General features: G+C 35.6%; 2 protein-coding genes across 2 annotated transcripts; both read left to right on the top strand.

The window, feature by feature from the left end:
- Positions 1 to 5835: 5835 nt before the first annotated feature.
- LOC118275581 (uncharacterized) lies at positions 5836 to 7480 on the top strand. Its single transcript, XM_035593589.2, has 2 exons — positions 5836 to 6469; positions 6646 to 7480. The coding sequence occupies exons 1-2, from the start codon at positions 5935 to 5937 to the stop codon at positions 7455 to 7457; spliced, it is 1347 nt and encodes a 448-aa protein (XP_035449482.2). The 5' UTR covers positions 5836 to 5934; the 3' UTR covers positions 7458 to 7480.
- A 6291-nt stretch (positions 7481 to 13771) lies between these two features.
- Positions 13772 to 16151, top strand: LOC118275727 (uncharacterized). Its single transcript, XM_035593794.2, has 2 exons — positions 13772 to 14917; positions 15220 to 16151. Exons 1-2 carry the CDS (start codon positions 13852 to 13854, stop codon positions 16149 to 16151), a joined length of 1998 nt encoding a protein of 665 aa, XP_035449687.2. The 5' UTR covers positions 13772 to 13851.
- Positions 16152 to 21496: the final 5345 nt, after the last annotated feature.

Below are 21496 nucleotides of genomic sequence, written 5' to 3'. Positions count from 1 at the left end.
ATATGTTTAGCTACATTATTAACTAATTTTGGCATCAGTGAAGTCTTGATTGACTGAATTACTGACTAGTAAATGCATTTGTAAATTCATTTGGCCATCTCGTTAAGCGAGTCCCAAGAACAATTGCCAAAGAAGGGATTATACAGCAGAGTAAGTATATATTTTAGCGCCATCTGCTAGATTTTTCTCAAACTATTTCCAAACGTGGTCGCTACAAACAGAATCACGCTTTTTACTTCAGCTTGGAAGGTACAACTTGGGTGTTATCAAAGCTCGAGTGAATAGGTGGTTTACATGAGCTGCATCATCGATTATCATCAAGCGATACCATGGACCATTAATATGAGTGAATTATAACAAAATACTTCATATTAGACTGTATTAAGTGCTTTGATATGTATAGTTTTATCTACCTACATAAAATTAAAACGTACCTAAATAAATTATAGTTCTGTTGTTGCCCGCTAGATGGCGTTACGAGTATTACAAGTTTGTAGTTTGACACGTTCATATAATAACGCATGAGTTTAATATTACTCCTTAAATTGTCACCACAGCCTCCTTAAACGAACAAAGTGTGTTACAACCAGAGGAATCACAAATGCGTGATGATTTTCGAAATGTCTTCCTCCACGAAAACATTGTATCAATGGCATATAAAATTCCGATACGGAGCAGCGGACAACGTAACAGGTTACCGGGGCTCCGGCCCAGGAGAAGGAACGGGGTGGTTTTTAGTCAGTAAGAGTCTGATCTCTCCCGTCTCATCCAAGACGGGAGTCATTGGATTATTTTCCCCCTTTAAAAAAGGCATATTATAATTATCTACCCAGACGACGTAATTTACATTACTTTACACATTATGATAATACGGCCTCACAGAAAACCTACGTGAAACAACGCTTGCGTTGTGTTTCGTTGTGTGAGTGAGGTTACCGGAGGCCCAATTCCCCCCTTCCCAATCTTCCCCATCCCCGATTCCCGAACAACAACCCTTAAATTCCTAACTCCCAAAAAGCCGGCAACGCACTTGTAAAGCCTCTGGTGTTTCAAGTGTCCATGGGCGGCGGCGATTGCTTACCATCAGGTAATACGTCTGCTCGATTACCGGCTTGTTTCATAAAAAAAAAAAACATATACTTATTCTGTTTTTAAACTGGTTGGTACTTCATGGAAAAATATCCCAATGGAACTGTACATTTTTCAAGAATAAAAAGTAGCATATAATATATATAACACAGGCCTACATAGTACTACATAGGCCAATCTATTATCTATCTTTTTGTTATATACATACATACATACATATCGTCACGCCTTTAATCCTCGAAGGGGTAGGCAGAGGTGCACATTATGGCACGTAATGCCTTTTTGTTATATTTAAGTCCATATTTGCATATCAGATTATCAAGCTCAAGTGGCAGTGGGCAAGGCACATAATATCTATTATCTATTAATAATTAGTCCTTTTTAGTATTTTCTGTTGTGTGGTGTACATAAAATGATAAATAAATAATGCAAGTAAATTCAAGCACAGAAAAGAGTACAAGCATATTAGGTTTTTATTTATCAGAACAGTTTATGATTCCTCAAAGAAAGTTTGTGAACCTAATATTTGTTATGTGTTATCTATGTATGTTAATAGTATGCAATCGTCGCCGTCCATGGACACCCGAAACATTAGACGCGTTACAAGTGCGTAGCCGGCTTATTGGGGCTTAGGAATTTTTGGGTTATTAGGGAATCGGGAATTAGGAAATTTGGGATGGGAGGTAATTGGGCCTCTAGTAACCTCACTTACACAACGCAAGCGCTGTTTCACGTAGGTTTTCTATCGAGCCAGCCAATCACTTCGGTCGAGCTAGCCAATTCGTGCCGAAGCATGGCTCTCCCACGTGCAAACTAAACTTGGTTTGTTAAAAAAATTACCTTTTCATCCTGTATGCTATATTATCGCGGTTGATGAAATAGTCATAAAGCCTGGTTTACAGGGCAGTCCTGAGGTGAAAAATCTGCTTCTCGAACATGATTATGTAAAATCGAAACCCGACAAGTGTCTTTTTCCAAGTTACATGTAGGTATCGTGCTAGTTTAAGGAGATTTTTTCATGCATTTATTTCTCTGATTATCATATTTTACAATGTACAGCAAACAATTTGGATATAATAAACTTGAGACTGGTGTTGTAGGTAGAACTTGTCTTACAGATCACTAGGCCAACCCAATGACGCAATGCATTCTTTATCAAATTCTAAGATCTTATACTAAGATAGTTAATTGATACAAATATAAGGCTTAGATGGATACAAATATAAATATAATACAAATATAATATAGTAAACAATTTTATGTCTAGGCTAGACATAAAATTGGAAATGAGTTTGTAATCTTCTTTGCTCCGATTGGAGCAAATTTGGTGATTAACGCCTTTTTTTACTATGGGAGGCCTTTGTCTAGCAATGGGATACATATTAGTATAAGCGCTGGCAACGTTTTTGAGAGAGCATTTCAAGAAGGCCAGTTTTTAGATATATTATGCCTCTCAGTCTCCCAGACATCATACGGGCTATCTGGCACCTGGTAGTGGTTGCGTTCACCAGTGCGCATCGCATTTTTACAGGTAAAATTTCAATTTTTCAAACCATTTCAAGAAGTTATTTTTTATTCTCCATATTTATTTAAAATTCTCTAAATTTACATTTTTAAATAATATTTAAAACATACAATATAAAATAATATTTAAAAATATAAAAGTAGGAGCCGACCAGTAGCGGGAACATGGTCCAAGCTACCGGTGGTTAGGGCTCCAGAGACAGAAACCTCCTCACAATACGTGCCGTTTCGAGGAGTACTGCCTTCTGCATCAGGCCCTTGATCCATCCGCCCAACCCCAGCCTCCTAAGGTGATTGTCGAGGCTGTTGGGTATTAATCCGTTGGCCGACACGACTATCGGCACAATGATAGCCGAATCCACACTCCACATGTCGACAACCTCGTGAGCCAAGTCAAGATATTTTATTTGTTTATCTTTTTCAGCTTTCACGAGGTTCTCGTCATGAGGAATGGTGATATCGACTATCATCGCGCGGCGCGCTTGCCGATCTATCACCACTATATCAGGTTTATTGGCTACAATAGTCCTGTCAGTGATGATAGATCGATCCCAGTACAACGTGATATGGCCGTTTTCGAGAACTGGATCGGGCACATACTTGTAGTATGGAACCTCAAACTCAACAAGTTGATAGTGCAAAGCAAGTTGCTGGTGGATAATCTTGGCCACCTGATTATGTCTATGCAAATATTCACCATTAGCCAAACGACCACAACCAGAAATTATATGTCTTATGGATTCACCAGGACTATGACATGCCCGACATATGTCAACGGTCCCATCCTTTTATTTATTTTTTATTATTATTATTTTTATTGAACTTATAGTATCATGAATTTCTTATTGCCAGGCATTTTTCATGTTGTTTAAGGTCTGCCAGGCGCCAATTTTGAATTAAAAAAAATATTTTTCAAATCATTTTAGTATGGCTGAAATTTTAGTATGATGTTATTTAAGTAAGAAAAGACCCAAAATTAATTTGCCAAGCAGTTATTCGGTTGCTAACCTTCAGCCAGACCGATCTAAAACTGAAAAATGATGTAGTATCATTTCGCTTGGTCTAGAAATATTTGTCGAACGAATTACAGAGAAAGGGATTAAACAACCGGCCAAGTGCGAGTCGGACTCGCCCATGAAGGGTTCCGTAGCAGCAAGTAGACGACTAAAGAAAAAAGTTATAAAATAACTTGGTTTTACATAGTGTTTTTATGAACGACAAAGTTATATTTGTGGTTTTGGAAAATGTTTTATTTCTTAAAAACTAATAATGGTATCTCGTTCAAACCAATTTTAGTTGAAACATTTTATTGAAATGTATAGCATATATTTTTTTTAATTTCCTCACTCTCTTATTTTAAAAGTTAGAGGGGGGGGGGTACATTCATTTTTCCACTTTGGAAGCGTCTAACTTTCAAACGATTGATTTTGACGAAAAGTGGCTTTAGGAACCTTAATGTATTTTTTAAAGACCTATCCATAGACAAAGTTTCAAGCCATGCTAGAAGCTCATCTTCAACTTTAGTCGAGTTCCTCGTCAAACAGTTACGTGAATAAGCCGATAACATAATAATTAACCTTAATTTTCATGTAACCATTCAATTTTATGTTTATTTTTATACTTGAGATATCTTAATTTTGTACAAAAATAAATTAGTATTTTGATACCGTATTAATTTACGAATTAATTTGATAGTTTTTAGGGTTTCGTAGCCAAATGGCAAATGTCCGTCTGTCTGTCTGTCCGTCTGTCTGTCTGTCCGTCCGTCCGTCCGTATGTCACAGCCATTTATTTCCCAAACTGTTGGGCCTACAAAGTTGAAACTTTGTAGGTTGATGTGTTTCGGTAACCGCTATTCGAATTTTGAATAAAAATTAATAAATTTAAAAATTTAAGGGGGCCACTCCATACATGGAACCGATTTAAAAAAAAAAATATTTTCAGCTAACATATCCGTGATGGGTGTCTATGGATAGGTCTTTAAAAAATACATTAAGGTTCCTAAAGCCATTTTTCGTCAAAATCAATCGTTTGAAAGTTAGACGCTTCCAAAGTGAAAAAATGAGTGCACCCCCCCCCCTCTAACTTTTAAAATAAGAGAGTGAGGAAATTAAAAAAAATATATGCTATACATTTCAATAAAATGTTTCAACTAAAATTGGTTTGAACGAGATACCATTATTAGTTTTTAAGAAATAAAACATTTTCCAAAACCACAAATATAACTTTGTCGTTCATAAAAACACTATGTAAAACCAAGTTATTTTATAACTTTTTTCTTTAGTCGTCTACTTGCTGCTACGGAACCCTTCATGGGCGAGTCCGACTCGCACTTGGCCGGTTGTTTAATCCCTTTCTCTGTAATTCGTTCGACAAATATTTCTAGACCAAGCGAAATGATACTACATCATTTTTCAGTTTTAGATCGGTCTGGCTGAAGGTTAGCAACCGAATAACTGCTTGGCAAATTAATTTTGGGTCTTTTCTTACTTAAATAACATCATACTAAAATTTCAGCCATACTAAAATGATTTGAAAAATATTTTTTTTGAATTCAAAATTGGCGCCTGGCAGACCTTAAACAACATGAAAAATGCCTGGCAATAAGAAATTCATGTTACTATAAGTTCAATAAAAATAATAATAATAAAAAATAACTTCTTGAAATGGTTTGAAAAATTGAAATTTTACCTGTACAAATGCGATGCGCACTGATGAACGCAACGACTACCAGGTGCCAGATAGCCCGTATGATGTCTGGGAGACTGAGAGGCATAATATATCTAAAAACTGGTCTTCTTGAAATGCTTGTTTTTTCGACGTTGCTAGCTCTCGTACCATATGGGATAGGTTGATATCGATTGGTCAGTGTTTTGGTTATTTGAATAAACTTAGTGTATCTGCCAATAGTTAACCATTTGCGATGGATTCCATGAAAATGTGTTTGGTGCCTGCAGACGTGTTTTGTTTCGTCATAGAACTGATAATAAAAAATATGTATACGTAGGAGTTTTAAACCGTTTGAGAAAGGTGGATCAATAAAACAGTGAAAAGGTTACATAATTTATATTAGGAAATAGTAATCCTAACTACAAGTACTAAATCTTCATATAGTAGGTACGGGCGATTATATTATCTACCTATATTTTTACATTTTATAGTCCAACCAGAATATATCGAACCACTTACATAAAATAAATTCACCCATAAATATTTAATAGCTTCAACATTTATTGTAATACTTACCGATAAACATTTAACTGCTCTACGCTTTTGAATAAATATTTCTGATAGGATACATGTTAGACATGTTGAAGTAAAATGCGGTATTTTTATTTAACGATTTTGGTTTTCTTCTTCGGCGCTATTCAGGCATCGAACTTTTTGAATCTTAAAGAAATTAGATCGATCTTAAAGAAAAGCCTGAACAGTAATGTTGATCCGAAGCGAACAGTGCTGGCTCAAGGCTCAATGAAGAGGATTCAAGATAGAATGGAAGACGATGCAGAAGACAGAAAATTAGCTCAAAATAAAGCTAAGGTCTTGAAAAAAGTACGAAATCACAAGACAGACAAGAACCTTGATAGTGATCTATTTTCTCAAAAGTTAACAGAAAGTGCCGATAAAAGAATCGGCAGAGAATACTTTCTCATGGATCCTGTTTTAAACGAGCTACGAAGACGTGGCAAATTAACTGACTTTAGAAAAAAAGGTTCCGATACCGATGAGAGTGGTAGTTCGTCATTGGGCATACCCGATTGGAAGCAAGAATGGAATGAACTTTGGCTCCAGAAAAAATTTGAAGCTCTGAATTCTTCTATAATTAGGGGTGACGTGGTAAATATGGCGGCTGCTAGTAAGTATACGAACTCTTTTCTGATAATTTCGTTTTCTGTTACGCCTATTAAATTATTATCATCATCATCAGCCGAGAGACGTCCACTGCTAACCAAAGGCCTCCCCTTAGTCTTAGCAATTATTACATCGTGTACTTTTTCAATTAGAACAATTTCATTTTCTTCATATTTTTAGGACCGTGGGGAAGGTATTGCGGAGATCCTAATCAACATGACGCACCATGGGGTACTTGCATGTTACCTGCTGAATGCGAACCAGAGTACCGAATATATCGCGGTGATATCCACTGTGGTAACACTATGTACATTTGTTGCGCTATCGTAGGTACAAAGTATGACCTGTATAATGGATTAGATATATCTTTTGAAGATTCAGAGTTTGGTACTGATACCAACGAGTTGATTCATCAAAATGAAGACGCAAGCAAGAAAGATCGTAGCAAGGACAGAAATAAACGGAAGAGAGACAGAGAAAAGAGGAAAAAGAAAATTTTGAGGAAAATTCGGAAAATTGTAAAAGAAATCCGAAAGATATTGGGTAATGCGTACAAAAATGCAACTAGTGAACGGAAGAAGAGAACGAAACAATTGAAGAAGTTCATCGAAAGTATGAAGAAGCAGTACAAGAAGGATCGCCAGGCTGTGGCGAAAGTCCACGATACTGATATGATAAAAATAGATGACAATTTGAAAGCTAAATTGGATCACATAAAGGGTCTTAATGAAAACTTTATGACGAACGAAACGTTTAGAAATATTATTGTTAATGGATCGTTGAGTAAAAGAAAGCTGAAGCGACTCCTGCGAAGTTATCCAGATTTGGCTAAATACATGAAACAAAAACGTAGAAGCTCACTCAAGAATAAACGGAGAAGTGGTATTGATTTGACTATAGGAGTAGATCCAGGAGATAGAGTTCATCGATCTGCGAAGCTGAAACCTGATAAACCCGATTATGACGTCGAGTACGGCATGCTTTATTATTGAGTAATAAAAGTTTGCGTCCAATACTGTTTAGTTTCATTTCGTTTACCCGACTGTCACTTTTCTAACTCTGTAGCTTATTGTTGGTATTAAATACTACAATATCGTTATTATCAAAATATACCTATTTTACCTCTGAGTTTTACATAGTTTTTTCTCAGAATAAAAGTAGTCAGGTAGGAATCCGAAAAGACGTTTATGTTACGTATGAGTCAAAATTATAATTTATTGATTTGTTTGTTTGCATTAAATAGGATCTGAAACTAGGAAACCAATTTGAAAAACTACTCGAGACAAATGTAACTTGTAAGTATTACTCTTTTCAGTTTTTTAAAATTTCTCGGTAGTAGCACGGAGTCTGGAATTGTGCCCAGTATATAGCAATAGGCTCACCCCTTATTACATGGGACTTATAACACAAATGGTTAAAAGTGGGTGTACATTGTATAGTTGCATTACGTGCAGTAATGTTCACCTCTGTCTATCCCTTCGGGGATAAAAAGTGCGATGTTACATATAAAACTAGCGGACCCGACAGACGTTGTCCTGTCTACACGTCTTTAATTTGAAAATTTTAAACTTTTTTTAATAAGCTAAAACATTCTGGACCTTTTTGATAAAAATTGTTATTCAAATGTTATGACAATATCTAACGTCATTAATATTTGACACTGCGATGGTAGCGCCGTCTGTCGGATCCAATGTAAAACATTCCAAAATCAACAACTACTAATAAATTAAAAACTAATTAAAAAAACATTGTCCAGTGGACAAAATTGTGAATCTAAACCATTCTCAGATCCCCTTGAACACACACAAAAAAGTTCATCAAAATCGGTCCACTCGTTTAAGAGAAGTTCAGTGACATACATACTTACAGAAGAATTATATATATAAAGATAACCAAAATCAAGATTCATCAATTCTTACGTAACATGGTAACAAATATCCATTCTAAACTTTAGCTTTGGCATCTTTAATATTGGTAGAGGTACAGACTAACATAATATAAATTGTAATTTCCGCTGCAGACAAACATTTTATTGATGTTCTATAGAATTGTGTTAGCTTAGAATAATCGTGAAAGGCGACTGTACTATGTACTATAATATCTTTATAATATTTCGACTACATGGTGGCTGGATATGGCTGCTGAGTAATGTGACGCGGGGTTCAGTTCCCGCACGGAGCAATTATTTACGTGATCCACCAATTTGTGGTTTAGTGTCTGGGTGTAATTAGTAATTTGTCACTTTTTTAACCTTTACTAATTATTGGAATCACTACTCTAGAAATTCCATGCTATTATTAAAATACTGATCAGGGGATCGAATCACCAATCAGACAAGTCATGTAAATTATGAAATAATATGATTAAAATAAGTGTGATACCTATACAATATTTTTTTTGTTAAATAGGACATTCACTGTTGCTCAAATACTCTATACATAAGAATGTAGTTGCAAATAACTTTAGGTTAGGCGCTTACTAACTGCATTGTTTGTTCTAGAGTAATATTTTTGAGAGATATAGCATTCAGTAATATAAAAAAATCTTGTAGTTAACGCAGTTAAACATATCTTAGAACGACGACGAAGGCACACTCAGGAGCATTGCTAGAGGCAGATTAAATGTAGAGGGCGTCTTAGGTAAGCATAGGCACCCCTATTGTTTGACGCTGCCACCTCATGAGCAGGTAGGCACCTGGCAGCCTAGGCACTTGTCTACTGCGTCTTATGGATAGGGCTCTAAGCGTTGCCTTCTATAGGTAATATTATAGTTATTGAAGTGCCAAAGTTAGTTTAACATATCTATATCTATACATCTATATACATATAATAAAATCGTAGAAAAGTGCTGTCTGTACATTGAAAATAAAAATAAAAAAAATAGCAGGGGTTATTGTTATGTCGATGTCGAACCCAAAAATGTAATTAACTTTTTTTTTGTCTGTTTGTCTGTTTGTCTATGCGCGCTAATCTCAGAAACGGCTGATCCGAGTTGGATGCGGTTTTCACGAATATATTGTGGGATGCTTAAATTTACATTTAGTGTTTGTTTCATGTCAATCGGTTCATAAATAAAAAAGTTATGTCAAATTAAAGAATCACGTCGAACATTCTATGCTTATACCATTAATCTCCGCAACTATATGACGGATTTGGTTGAAAGAACATCGGGCATTTTTGTATGGGACACTTACCTACGGCGAACAAAAATAAAATTAGGTACGGTGGATAGGCAATTAAATCTAGTTCACAATGGTATAGTTCCCATATCTGTGGGTCGTGGCAATAAGGAGAAATTGGACATTTAAAAAATATTTATAAATGTTTTTGGGCAATAATTGAAGAGGAAAAAGGGAATCAAAAATAATTAAAACAACATATTTTTCTCTTAACTTTTGGCAAAGGACTGCGATGATGATGACGAAGGACTGCGATGTAGTAAGATAAGCTAGCTACCTGCGCGAGCGCAACATAATACCAGTTTTAAGACTATGGGCGAGAGTGAGAACGAAACATGCACATCAACTTGACGGATTTAGTCTGATTGGGTTTACAAAAATACCACGGAGTGATATTTTAACTTACTGAGCGGTCGTTTAGTAATTAGGAAAAATAGTCAACTTAAAATATCATTTTCATTTTACTAATTATTTCCATTTTCCCATTATTGTGAATCAAAATAACTACACAATATTAAATATGATTGCAAACACTATCATGTAAAAATATTTTGGTTTATGTTCGCGACTTTTAAAAAATCGGGTAAAAAACGCCCGATGTCCTTTGGTACAGATATAGTTTAGAACCTTAGAAAGGACATAGGATATAATAAAAAATAAATTTATTCCGGACATACAGCGCCATATATTGTTCAATTCCGTACTTATAGTACTTATAGTACGGAATTGAACAATGTCGGGCTGTTCCTATACTCCGTAGATTGATGGCGTTGATCGCGCAATGGTGTCATTACAATTGTTCAGTTCATGTTATTGGTTTTAATTCATCGAAAAAAGTAAATAAATAGTAAAAAGGTATGAAAAAAATAATATCAATATAATTAAACTTTTACTACAAAGAAAATGCTCTAACGGAGTATAGATAATTCTATGTCGATCGTTACACGACTTGGGTTCATGTTATTGTTTTAATTCATCGAAAAAAGTAAATAAATAGTAAAAAGGTATGAAAAAAATAATATCAATATAATAAAACATTTAGTACAAAGAAAATGCTCTAACGGAGTATAGATAATTCTATGTCGATCGTTACACGACTTGGGTTCATGTTATTGTTTTAATTCATCGAAAAAAGTAAATAAATAGTAAAAAGGTATGAAAAAAATAATATCAATATAATTAAACTTTTAGTACAAAGAAAATGCCCGAACGGAGTATAAATAAATAATCCAAGTTGTCTTTATCCTCGATAGATGGCGTTGGGATCGAAATAGATCGCGCTATGGTTTCGTTACATTCATTACACCGTTCGGCCGATACCCAATATCGGCCGAGCGCTTCGGTACTGTCGTGGAAAAAGTGTATTATCGGTCGTATGATTGTTTGTCTGTAGTGGTCCTGCTGTTTCGTATATTCTAAATTGGTTTCGTTGTATTTGTCAATTAAAAAGTTTATTTGTTGGGTTTTCCTGGTTTTCTGGTTAAACTATTTAACGTAGGTTTAGTTTGATATCGATTATTAGTAGTTACTGTAGTTAGTTTTTTTAATAAAATTGTAAGTCTAATTTATAAATTAATTAGATTAGATTTAAGTCGTTTCTTTTAAATTATTTAGTTTAAGCTTGGTTATTATAGCATAGAGGATAGGTTGTAATATAGTTTCTTTTTTAATTGTTATAAATTCGTAATTCGTAGCTTTCTTTAGTTTTAAGTTAGTTTAAGTCCGTTTTTAAACTATTTTTTCAATGACCTAAGTGAGTATACATCTATTAAATTCAAACGCAGAGCTCATTATGTTGATTTTTTAAGAGTTCCCTGGAATATCTTCCACATCTCATTTTTGAAGAGATCCCGCGAGATCGGGAACTATGTGGTTAAAACCAAAAATTTGCCGGAAGTCACTATTCCACGCGAACGAAGTCGCGGGCAAAAGCTAGTAGATAATAATATTTCTAATTAAATAATTATAATCATTTTTGATTTTAGAAGATACTTATTGCCGCAGGTAAGTAGAAAGTTTCACATTGACCCCAGATTTCCTCATCACTTTCGAGTTTTAACAAGCGGGACAATGAATTTAGTGATTCGTCCCTCTTCGGTATTTTTCGGTGTCTTTAATTTTCAGTAGTAGTTCATGGAGTACGGAAGTGTAACTATTGTATGTATGTATAAAGAGTTACCACCGGGTCCTTTACATGAGATTAATAATAATTAATAAAACTGAGGAAAAGTGCAAACGTCATTTATTACATGCAACTCTGGTCATTTCTACAAGCACCTAGTTTCACTAACAGAGAGACTGACGGACAATTAAATTTGACGTTTCAAAAGTGCCTAATTTGACTTTGACTTTCTTTTCAAGGTGTTATTACGTAATAATATGAATAAGCTATAATTAAGTACTATTAGTTCAAATATTCAAGTTGAGATAGTTCGAGGGATGGAGAGTGACATCTATACTTATTTACTTATCTATACTAATATTATAAAGCTGAAGAGTTTGTTTGTTTGAACGCGCTAATCTCCGGAACTACTGGTCTGATTTGAATAATTCTTTTTGTGTTGGATAGCGCATTTATCGAGGAAGGTTATAAGCTATAAAACATCACGCTACGATTAATAGGAACCGAGCAGAGCGGGTGAAACCGCGCGGAAGTAGCTAGTAAAATATAAAACATCACGCTACCATCAAAAGGAGATAACTAGCTAATTCTGAAATATTTTTAGGTGAGATTTTTCTTGAAGCTATTGGGATAAGAATGTAAGGATACCCATTAACGATAATGGGTGGAGGTAACCGCTGCAGTGGTTATGTAACGACCGGTCTTAGGATTTAGCTAGCTGCTATATATCTCTAGTAGCTAGCTGAATGCTAAAACTAGAGGTAATTTCTATCGAATTTTGGCACAGTTTGTATGCAGTCTATTCCAAAGTAGGAAAAAAATAATTTGGCTACGCAAGCGTAGCGTAGGATGTTCACCCACAAGGTAAACAGACGACCTAATTAAGGTCACAGGGTGCTGAATGCAGATCGCTTCTTACCGGCCTATCTGGGGCCTTAGCCTGCTATTACAATTGCGTCAAAATGGTCGATCACTGAGCAGTGCGAGAGGGACGGAGCTATACAATCTACATAGCTCCGTCCCTCTTGACGTCCACTGCTGAAAATAGGCTTGTTTCAATGTCTTTCAGGGGCCTTAGTCTGCTATTACAATTGCGTCAGAATGGTCGATCACTGAGCAGTGCAAGAGGGACGGAGCTATGTAGGTTGTATAGCTCCCCTGGAAGACATTGAGACAAGCCTATGTTCAGCAGTGGACGTCTTATGGCTGATATCGTGATAATACTATCGTGATGATGATACCTACATACATACAAAACCTCATACCGGTCTCATGGAGGTAGGCAGAGACAATGGAACGCCAATTGCTACGAATCTGACATACTTCTTTCGCTTCATCGCCAGTCATCGGTCTTTTCATGTATGCTCGTCGGTTAAGGGTACTTTTAATTTGGCATTTCTTTAATATATCGCCAATCTGGTCGATATAATTATATGATGAGGATGTTGAATTTCATAATTCTCTCTTAACAATAAACATGTTATTGAGGCTAGCCGCGGCCCTAAGTGTAATTTCCTATTAATTGAATAGAATATTTCGTTTGTTAGATGCGTATTAAACTGATAGGTAATTAAATACTATATCAAGTGACTATTTTACTGCAAAATTAAGTGGGTTAGTGAAATGGTCTAAGATTCGATGCAACATAGATCTCGTGTCGACACAATGTTATATCTTATCTTCATATTATTATTATATCGTATTGTCTTATGGGCAGACGTGCTCCATTGTAGGCCGCATCTTTGCTTATTACCCGGTTAAATAGCTGCAAAACGTCGACCCATCAAATGTAAAAAAAAATCCTCGACTAAGAAGATCATCGTTTGAGCTATCATAGCATTTCTTTTATTGCGATATCTTCCTACTTTTTTTTAATAAACATACCACGTGTACCATTCATTATCTCTTGATTTTAACGATTTATTGTCCAACCAGAATATATCGAACCACTTACATAAAATAAATTCACCCATAAATATTTAATGGCTTCAACATTTATTGTAATACTTACCGATAAACATTTAACTGCTCTACGCTTTTGAATAAATATTTCTGATAGGATACATGTTAGACATGTTGAAGTAAAATGCGGTATTTTTATTTAACGATACTGATTCTATCAATTGGTACTGTTCAAGCTGGTTTGTTTCTGAACTTGAAAGACGATGTTTTAGCAATTTGGGAGGAGCGTCATGCACAAAGTAAAACAACAGGTGTCACAAAAGAGAAAAGAACATTTAGAAGATATTTATTTAAAACTTCAAATAACACGAAATTACACAAGAATAATGATATTGGTCGCGCAAGGAACAAAAGGGACAAAGAAAATTTAACTGATGTTGAAACTACAAAGGATAAGCACAATAATCTTGATGCAGCAATGGCACCAGTTTTCAGAACAGAAATAGATAACCAGATTGAGCTCTCACCGAAAGACAACAAAATATCTCACAATAAAACTGTTATCCTAAAAACTAGAGCATTAAAGAAGTACACTAAACATACTGCATCTAAGGACAGCCCTCACAGACTAGCTGTCACAATGGGGACAACTCCATTTTCAAATAACTCAAAAATGTATGCAGCTAAAGCTAAATTTAAAACTAGGAAAGATAAAAATCTGACAAATGTTTTGAAAAAGGAAAAACATTCTAAATTTAATTTCACCAAACATCATTTTGAAATCTCATCAGGTCGGAACAAGTCAAACACCCTGAAAAAGAAAGGAGTCACGAAGGTATTTTCTAAGGTTACTCGCAAACTTAAGCAAGATACTAATAGCACTTTAACTAAAAATGAAAATAAGATTAAATCAGAAGGCATCTTTAGAGAAGATTTTAAAGACATTCATGTATCAAAGTTCCATAATATATCTTTAGAACACAATAACACAGCTTTGATGAAAGGTAGACTACTCGAAAAATTCATGGACGCCAAGAGACATAATGTGACACAAAAGCATAAAAATCGGGACAATACTCTAGAATTTAGGGGACACACAAGTGAAAATGAAAGTGAGTCATTATCATTCAGTTCAAATATGGATAAAATAACGTGGATGGAAGAGTTCAATGACCATTGGATGCAAAAGAAATTTGAAGCTCTCAACTCGACGCTGCCTCGAGGTGACGTTGCCAACATGGTTGCCGCTAGTAAGTATTTTATAATTGTTGAGGTCTTTTCAATTAGTATTTGTAAATCGTGTAAGGACGGCAGCACTCCTATCCTATCAACAGGATCGTAAGAGCTGTCTACACCTTTGCTAAGCGTGGATGTTACGAAAAACCCTATTATAAGGAGGAGGTCCATGGTTAGGCATTGGATTACCACAGCTTATTGAAGTCTTTTGTCAGTTTTTAACTTTAATTACTCTTTCAACCTAGTCAGAAGAATTAAAGTATTAAATTAATGCCAATAATTAAATTATCTATTAAATATTATTTGATTGTTTAAGGACCATGGGGAGTTCCTTGCGGAGATCCTGGTAGGTTTGACATGCCGTTGGGCTCCTGTACGCTACCAGGTGAATGTGATCCAGAATTCCGTATATATCGTGGTGACCATACTTGTGGCAGAACTTCATTCGTTTGTTGCGCCTTAATAATGACCAATTACGACTTCTACCAAGCATTAGACATATCTTTGGCAGGTAGTAGTGCCTCTACAGATTCAACTGAAAAAAAAGAACGAAACGCAGCGGTGGTAGCTCATAAAAAGCGCAAATTGGAAAGATACAAACTGAAAAAACAAAGACGAAGAAGGAAAAGATTAATTAAAAAGAATATCAAGTCTATAATAGTAGCATTTAAGAAAATACTTAACTTTGCTTATAGGAACAAGACATCTGAGAGCAAAAAAAGGTCTCAGAAATTGTTGAAACTTATAAAGCACATGAAAAAAGAATTCACGAAGGACCGTACAGCTCTTATAAAAATCCACCAATACGACATGTTGAAGATGGATGACCAGCTGGAAGCAAAACTGAACCAACTGAGACCTTTGCATACGGATTTTATGACAAACGATACTTTTAGAAAGATTGTTATGAATGAAAAAATCGATAAAGAAAAGCTGAAGCAGTTTTTACGATTACAACCGATGAAAGCTTTTATGAATTTTTTAATAGGTAAAGCTAATGAAAACACAAAGCTTGCGCCAATAAAACGGGCCAATAAAAGAAAGTCTAAAAAGCGTGACTTGAGAAAAAGAAGATTTCAAAAACGAAATTCTAGAAAGCGGATTTCCAAAAAACGAATTAATACTCATGACAAAAGAAGAAGTGGTATAGATTTGAACTTAGCGCTGGATGAAGGAGAGCAAGACCTGGTAAATGTTAAGCCTCCAAATGTTGATTATGATATCGAATATGGTGTACTTTATTACTAAATAATAAAATTCTAAATCTCAATCTAAAAGTCTCAGCACGATTTTTCGCTGCAGCAAAGCTCTTCAAAAGAGTTATCGGGTGTGTTATTGCTTCTTTAAAAATAAGCTTTAAAGAATAGAGACTGAAGGCTCTTTTTTAAGTAAATCTCGTAATAGCATGATGTACCAAAAAGGACATCTTGGTTAGTATCTGACGAAAATAAATACTACCTTAACTGAAAAGTCACCAGAAATAAAAATTCGTGTATCTTTTGAGAGTGACATTAATACCAAAGAGTTGTAGTAAGCCAGAATTTTATAAAGGATGCTCAAACCCCCAGAACTAACCGCGCGCCAGTCCGGGAATCTGATAAATCTCCTAGTCGGAACTTCTGCATAATGCATGCTTCAGTTTATGTAACGGGTTTTCTTGAATTTACAAGCATAGAATGTGAATTCCTATTTGTAAATACAATATAGCGTCGCCTTGTTGTCTTTTGGCAATGGTCCGGTTCATTTAATTGGAGTTGCTAGCAAGTGTACCTTGTTCGGGTAGCATGTTAGTTTTGGAGATTACTAAAATTGGTATTAGCTCAATGCTAACCCTCTACCCCATCTAGGAGATAAAGGATATTAAGTTAAGACTATCTTGTTTGTCGAATGATTGTTAGCGCAACTATCGAGCTAGGGACTCGATATCTTTATCTAGGGCTTTTCCGAATATCCGTAATAGTGCTCTGAATATTTTGGTCGTTTCCCAAGAATAGGTGCAAAATAATAGTGCGTAATTTAAAAATTGCACGACTGCGATGATTCGACTAACAAAGCAGTCTCTTTTTTTGATGGTGGAATACTATTCAATGACTTCTTCCGCCTTGGGTGAGGCGAGAAGGAGTGTCAGACTCTTAATGACTAAAAACCACTCCATTCCTACTCCTGCTTTTTGAGCCGGAGCCCCGGTAAACCCGCTAGGTAGTCCGCAGCTTAGGATCAGAACAAGGCAGTCTACAAGAGTAAAATGAAATATTAAACCAGTTTCCAGTACATTTTCTCTTCAGGTATTAATACATAGATTGTTCTCTCTACAGTAAGATTTACCGGAGAATATGCAGACAGATTGATTCTTGAACTTGGCTTGAGATTTTAATATTCGGTAGTTGCAAAATATCTACTGCGCAGTTGGCGTAGTAGCTAGAAAGATGCAAAAACATCTGTAACATCAACTAATTTTACTTAGGACTATTAGACAGTTTGTGTAATATACGCTTCTGTCAAGCTTTCAGGTTTAAGGGTGCTTTTCAAAGATTTTTTTGCTGTGAATGCGTGTAAAATCATCTAATTTCTTCTTCCGCCTTGGGTGAGGCGAGAGGGTCAGTAGTCAGACTCTTGTAATGTTGTCCGCAGCTCCGGAGTGTTATAATACTACGTTTTCAATTTTAGAAGAATCTCGGTAAAACAGCAAAAATTCAGAAGTTTTCTATTACTTATGATTTGTAACATATCTGGTGAACCATATGTATATATTATAGTATGGTATTAACATGGACCTAACATTTACCAAGGGATCAAAAACTATGACCTTGAGTAACGTTGCAAGCCATTTACAATTCTATAGTCAGAAAAAGAAGGTTGTTTGTTCTATGGCCCCGTGGGACCATTAGCCACGGTAACGTTTAGCCAGATAACGCCAGTATGACTCCAATATCTGTGTTTATCTTAGGCAGGTTCTCCTTTGTATTCTGTTCACGTTGCACCCTGTGGTGGTATAAAGGTATGGAGCCAGGAAACTAGCGTTTAACAACGTTTGCTTTGTGTAGTGTTGTGTGAGTGAGGTTACCGGAGGCCCAATTACCCCCCTTCGCAATATTCAATTCCCCCAACAACCCTTAAATTCCTAACCTCCAAAAACCGGCAACGCTCTTTTAACGCCTCTGGTGCTTTGGGTGTCCATGGACGGCGGCGATTGCTTAACATCAGGTGATCCGTCTGCTCGTTTACCGGCTTATACCGTAAAAAAGCGTATTTAGGCTGGGTTAGTTGGTTTGTTAGTTCCATCGTGTCTTATTGGAGAACTTTAATACATTTAAGGTTTTGATTGCGACGAGATATTATTTTTATTTAAATAGGTTACCGTCTTAAAAAATCTTTCTAAAACATTAGACACGTATTTTTTATTTTCTTAAGAAAACAATTAATTCTTTCGATTAAAATTATATTGATTTGAATCTGAATTAGTGGCGTCACTTTTAGGTAGATACGTTTTACAGGTAGAAATGATGTATTTGCTGTAACTTCTAAATTTTGATTCGTTTTATCTAAATGTTATCTTATATAACCAAATAAACAAAATACACGTCTAAGATTTTTTCATTACCAGACTAACGAAATAAATAGATATTTAATGTTCATACCCCGCTCGTCATCATCCCTGTTACAAGGGTAATTTTGGGAACAGATAAAAACAGCATTAGGGTTCTGAAAATTGAAATCAATTAAATGACTTCTTGCTTTGTAATTCACGACAAAAGAACGGGAGCTGGTTGCAAGCCACCACACCAATCGTGCGACCTTGCAGTCACAGCATATTGAAATCGTGCAATCATTTTGAAATTATTTGACTGCCTCGTTGGCCGAGTGGATGCAAGTGCGACTGCCGGGCAAGGGGTCTCGGGTTCGATTCCCGGGTCGGGCGAAGTATTACTGGGTTTTTTTCGGTTTTCCGAAAAATTCTCAGTGGTAGCACGGAGTCTGGAATTGTGCCCAGTATATGGCAATAGGCTCACCATACATGGGACTTACAACATAAATTGTGAAAAGTGGGTGTACACAGTGGCATTACGTGCCATAATGTGCACCTCTGACTAACCCTTCGGGGATTAAAGGCGTGACGATATGTATGTATGTATGTATTTTGAAATTCTAGCAGGACTCTGTATCACGTACTTTATAGCCCGCCTCTGTTTACAAGGCAGATAAGGTAGTCTAATCAGTGGCGGCCCTAGGGATGTGCCAGTTTTGAGCTCAACACCGCTAGGCTTATAATTAGGCCTATTTATTCGTAATTTACTGTTATTAAACATTTATTGTAGAGATTTTGTGGATCTATAGAAAATTTTAACTCAGCACTGGCAGATTTATGGCTTATTTTAATTAATGACAGATTTTGGAGCTTATGTCAAAATTGTATCTCTAGAAGGCAAATCTACAGATAGATAGGTTATTGGAATTGAAAGTTACTGAATAAACCTAATTAATGTTTTACCCCTTTGGTACGTAGTGTAAAAATGTGGAGTTCAATCATCTTTCTTAGTTTCATTCTAGTAAGAGGTGAACACCCTTGCTAAAAACCGGGCACAATGCCAGAATACGCACTTTACTTAGAATTTCCGACTCTAATACCATTTTTCTTACATATTTAACCATCTTAATCAACAGTTTCATTCGAAATTAAACCAAAACACCAGTCATTAAATACGATAATTGATTGAATTTAATAGCCAACAAAATCTCCCAACATGTCTTCAACACAATGACGTCTCATCGACTGCGAAACAGCACGTTTGTACATTACCACCACCAGATTCCTTTTACAGCTCAACCATTGGATTATAGACCTTAAAGCCTTTGATATAAGGTAGGTGGTATGAGTAGGGGGTTATTGGCACATGAGTAAAGACATGGTGGGACATGGTTTTGGAACAGTGCCAACTAAAGCGCCGTTGTTTGCTCTCCTAACTCATAGTGGTATTTTAGTTGTGAAATGTAAAGTTTATGAACTAAGTTTTGTGGTAGAATTGCCTTTGCGGTTACATAAAGTTAGTTGATGGAATGCCAAATTTTAATTAAGTGATGCTTATGATTTATTGGTTAATGAGATGATATTTTAATATATTGTTTACCATGCTAATTCTATTTGCTGTTAGTATACGAGGTATGGTGGTATGAATGCCCCATTCGCTTGATCCATGTTGATTACTTCTCCGCAAAAGAAGACGCTTTGTCTTACAGTGGGACAGTTTTACAGGTTGATATTCATCGGTATTTTTAAGTTCGCTTAGATAAACTGTTCCAAAACATACATTTTTGAATGACTGCATCAAATTGGAACAGTACACTTAGTATGTTACCTTTACGTTTTAAGTAATCGAAACGAGAGCGCGTTCTTATTGGTTGGTTTATTCGAGGAGGAAAAACCAACTCATACTAAGGGTACAGGTGATTAGCAAAGATTTTAGGATTTTTCAATTATTTATTAGATATTATATATTTAGACATAGTTACAAAAATATCTGTAATATTGTAGCGAGGCTAAAATAGAAATATTCATAATAATATTTGCCTGAGATACTAAAAGTTATTTCATCTTATTACAATATTGCGCACATTCCGACTTGGGCCAGGGTTTAATATAGAAATATTATACATTTGTACTGAGTTCAGAGTGTCCTTGACGAATCGTATTAAATTTATCCTAAGGATCATGACATTCACTATGCGAAACCTTTTCGTACTAAAACGTTACGTAGTTGTGAAAAAGAGCACCATCTATATTCTAGATCTTTTTGCCACAAAGTCCAGTCTACCAAGTTATCTAGACTTCTAGGCAAATAAATAAAATTGGAGTGAAATTATTGAAGTGTCTGTTTGTAATATTAAAATAACTGCGTTTTACTATATGCATATGAAAATACATACGATATAATATGATATGCGAGTGAGGTTGCCGGAGGCCCAGTTACCCTCCTTCCCAATTTTGCTAATTCCTGATTTCACCTTATTGGTGATCCTTAAATTCCTCAAATTCCTAATTCCCAAAAGGCCGGCAACGCACTTGTAACTCCTCTGGTGTTACGGATGTCCATGGGCGGCGGTGATTGCTTACCATCAGGTGATCCGTCTGCTCATTTACCATTATACCACAAAAACAAGAACATTTAACATAATTATTTGGAGTAAATAAACGAAAAACAAAAGGACAACAATGGGTTCTTTATTTGCTGTGTAAATTAACGTGAACATTTCAACATACAACCATGGAGGTGGCAGGCTGCCGGCAGGTACCACCACCATATACTAAGCTATACATAACCAGTATAAACTGACCGTCAAATGTGTGGATAGATCATACAGAGGGAGACCATGATAAACTGGTTTTGTATAGCTCCATGTGCAGTTATGTGAACCGCCAGCATACATGAATAATAATTGATCCGTGTACTACTGCTTTCTATTTTGTGGAAGATTAATTTTGTACTGTTTATTTTAACATGGATTAACTTAATATAACTTTGCACCTTTTAATCCCCGAAGGAGTATATAGAATAACTACACATGAATAAAGTTTGAAGAGTTAGTTTGTTTGAACC

The sequence above is a fragment of the Spodoptera frugiperda genome, chromosome 8, assembly GCF_023101765.2.
Source record: "Spodoptera frugiperda isolate SF20-4 chromosome 8, AGI-APGP_CSIRO_Sfru_2.0, whole genome shotgun sequence".
Lineage (NCBI taxonomy): Eukaryota > Metazoa > Arthropoda > Insecta > Lepidoptera > Noctuidae > Spodoptera > Spodoptera frugiperda.
This window is presented reverse-complemented; position numbering and strand designations above follow the sequence as displayed.

Excerpts from the sequence above, each read along its gene's own strand:
- LOC118275581 (XM_035593589.2), top strand. The coding sequence starts at position 5,935 with ATGCGGTATTTTTATTTAACGATTTTGGTTTTCTTCTTCGGCGCTATT. Across the intron at positions 6,470-6,645 it reads GGTAAATATGGCGGCTGCTA|GACCGTGGGGAAGGTATTGC; the intron begins GTAAGTATACGA and ends TCATATTTTTAG.
- LOC118275727 (XM_035593794.2), top strand. The coding sequence starts at position 13,852 with ATGCGGTATTTTTATTTAACGATACTGATTCTATCAATTGGTACTGTT. Across the intron at positions 14,918-15,219 it reads TGCCAACATGGTTGCCGCTA|GACCATGGGGAGTTCCTTGC; the intron begins GTAAGTATTTTA and ends TGATTGTTTAAG.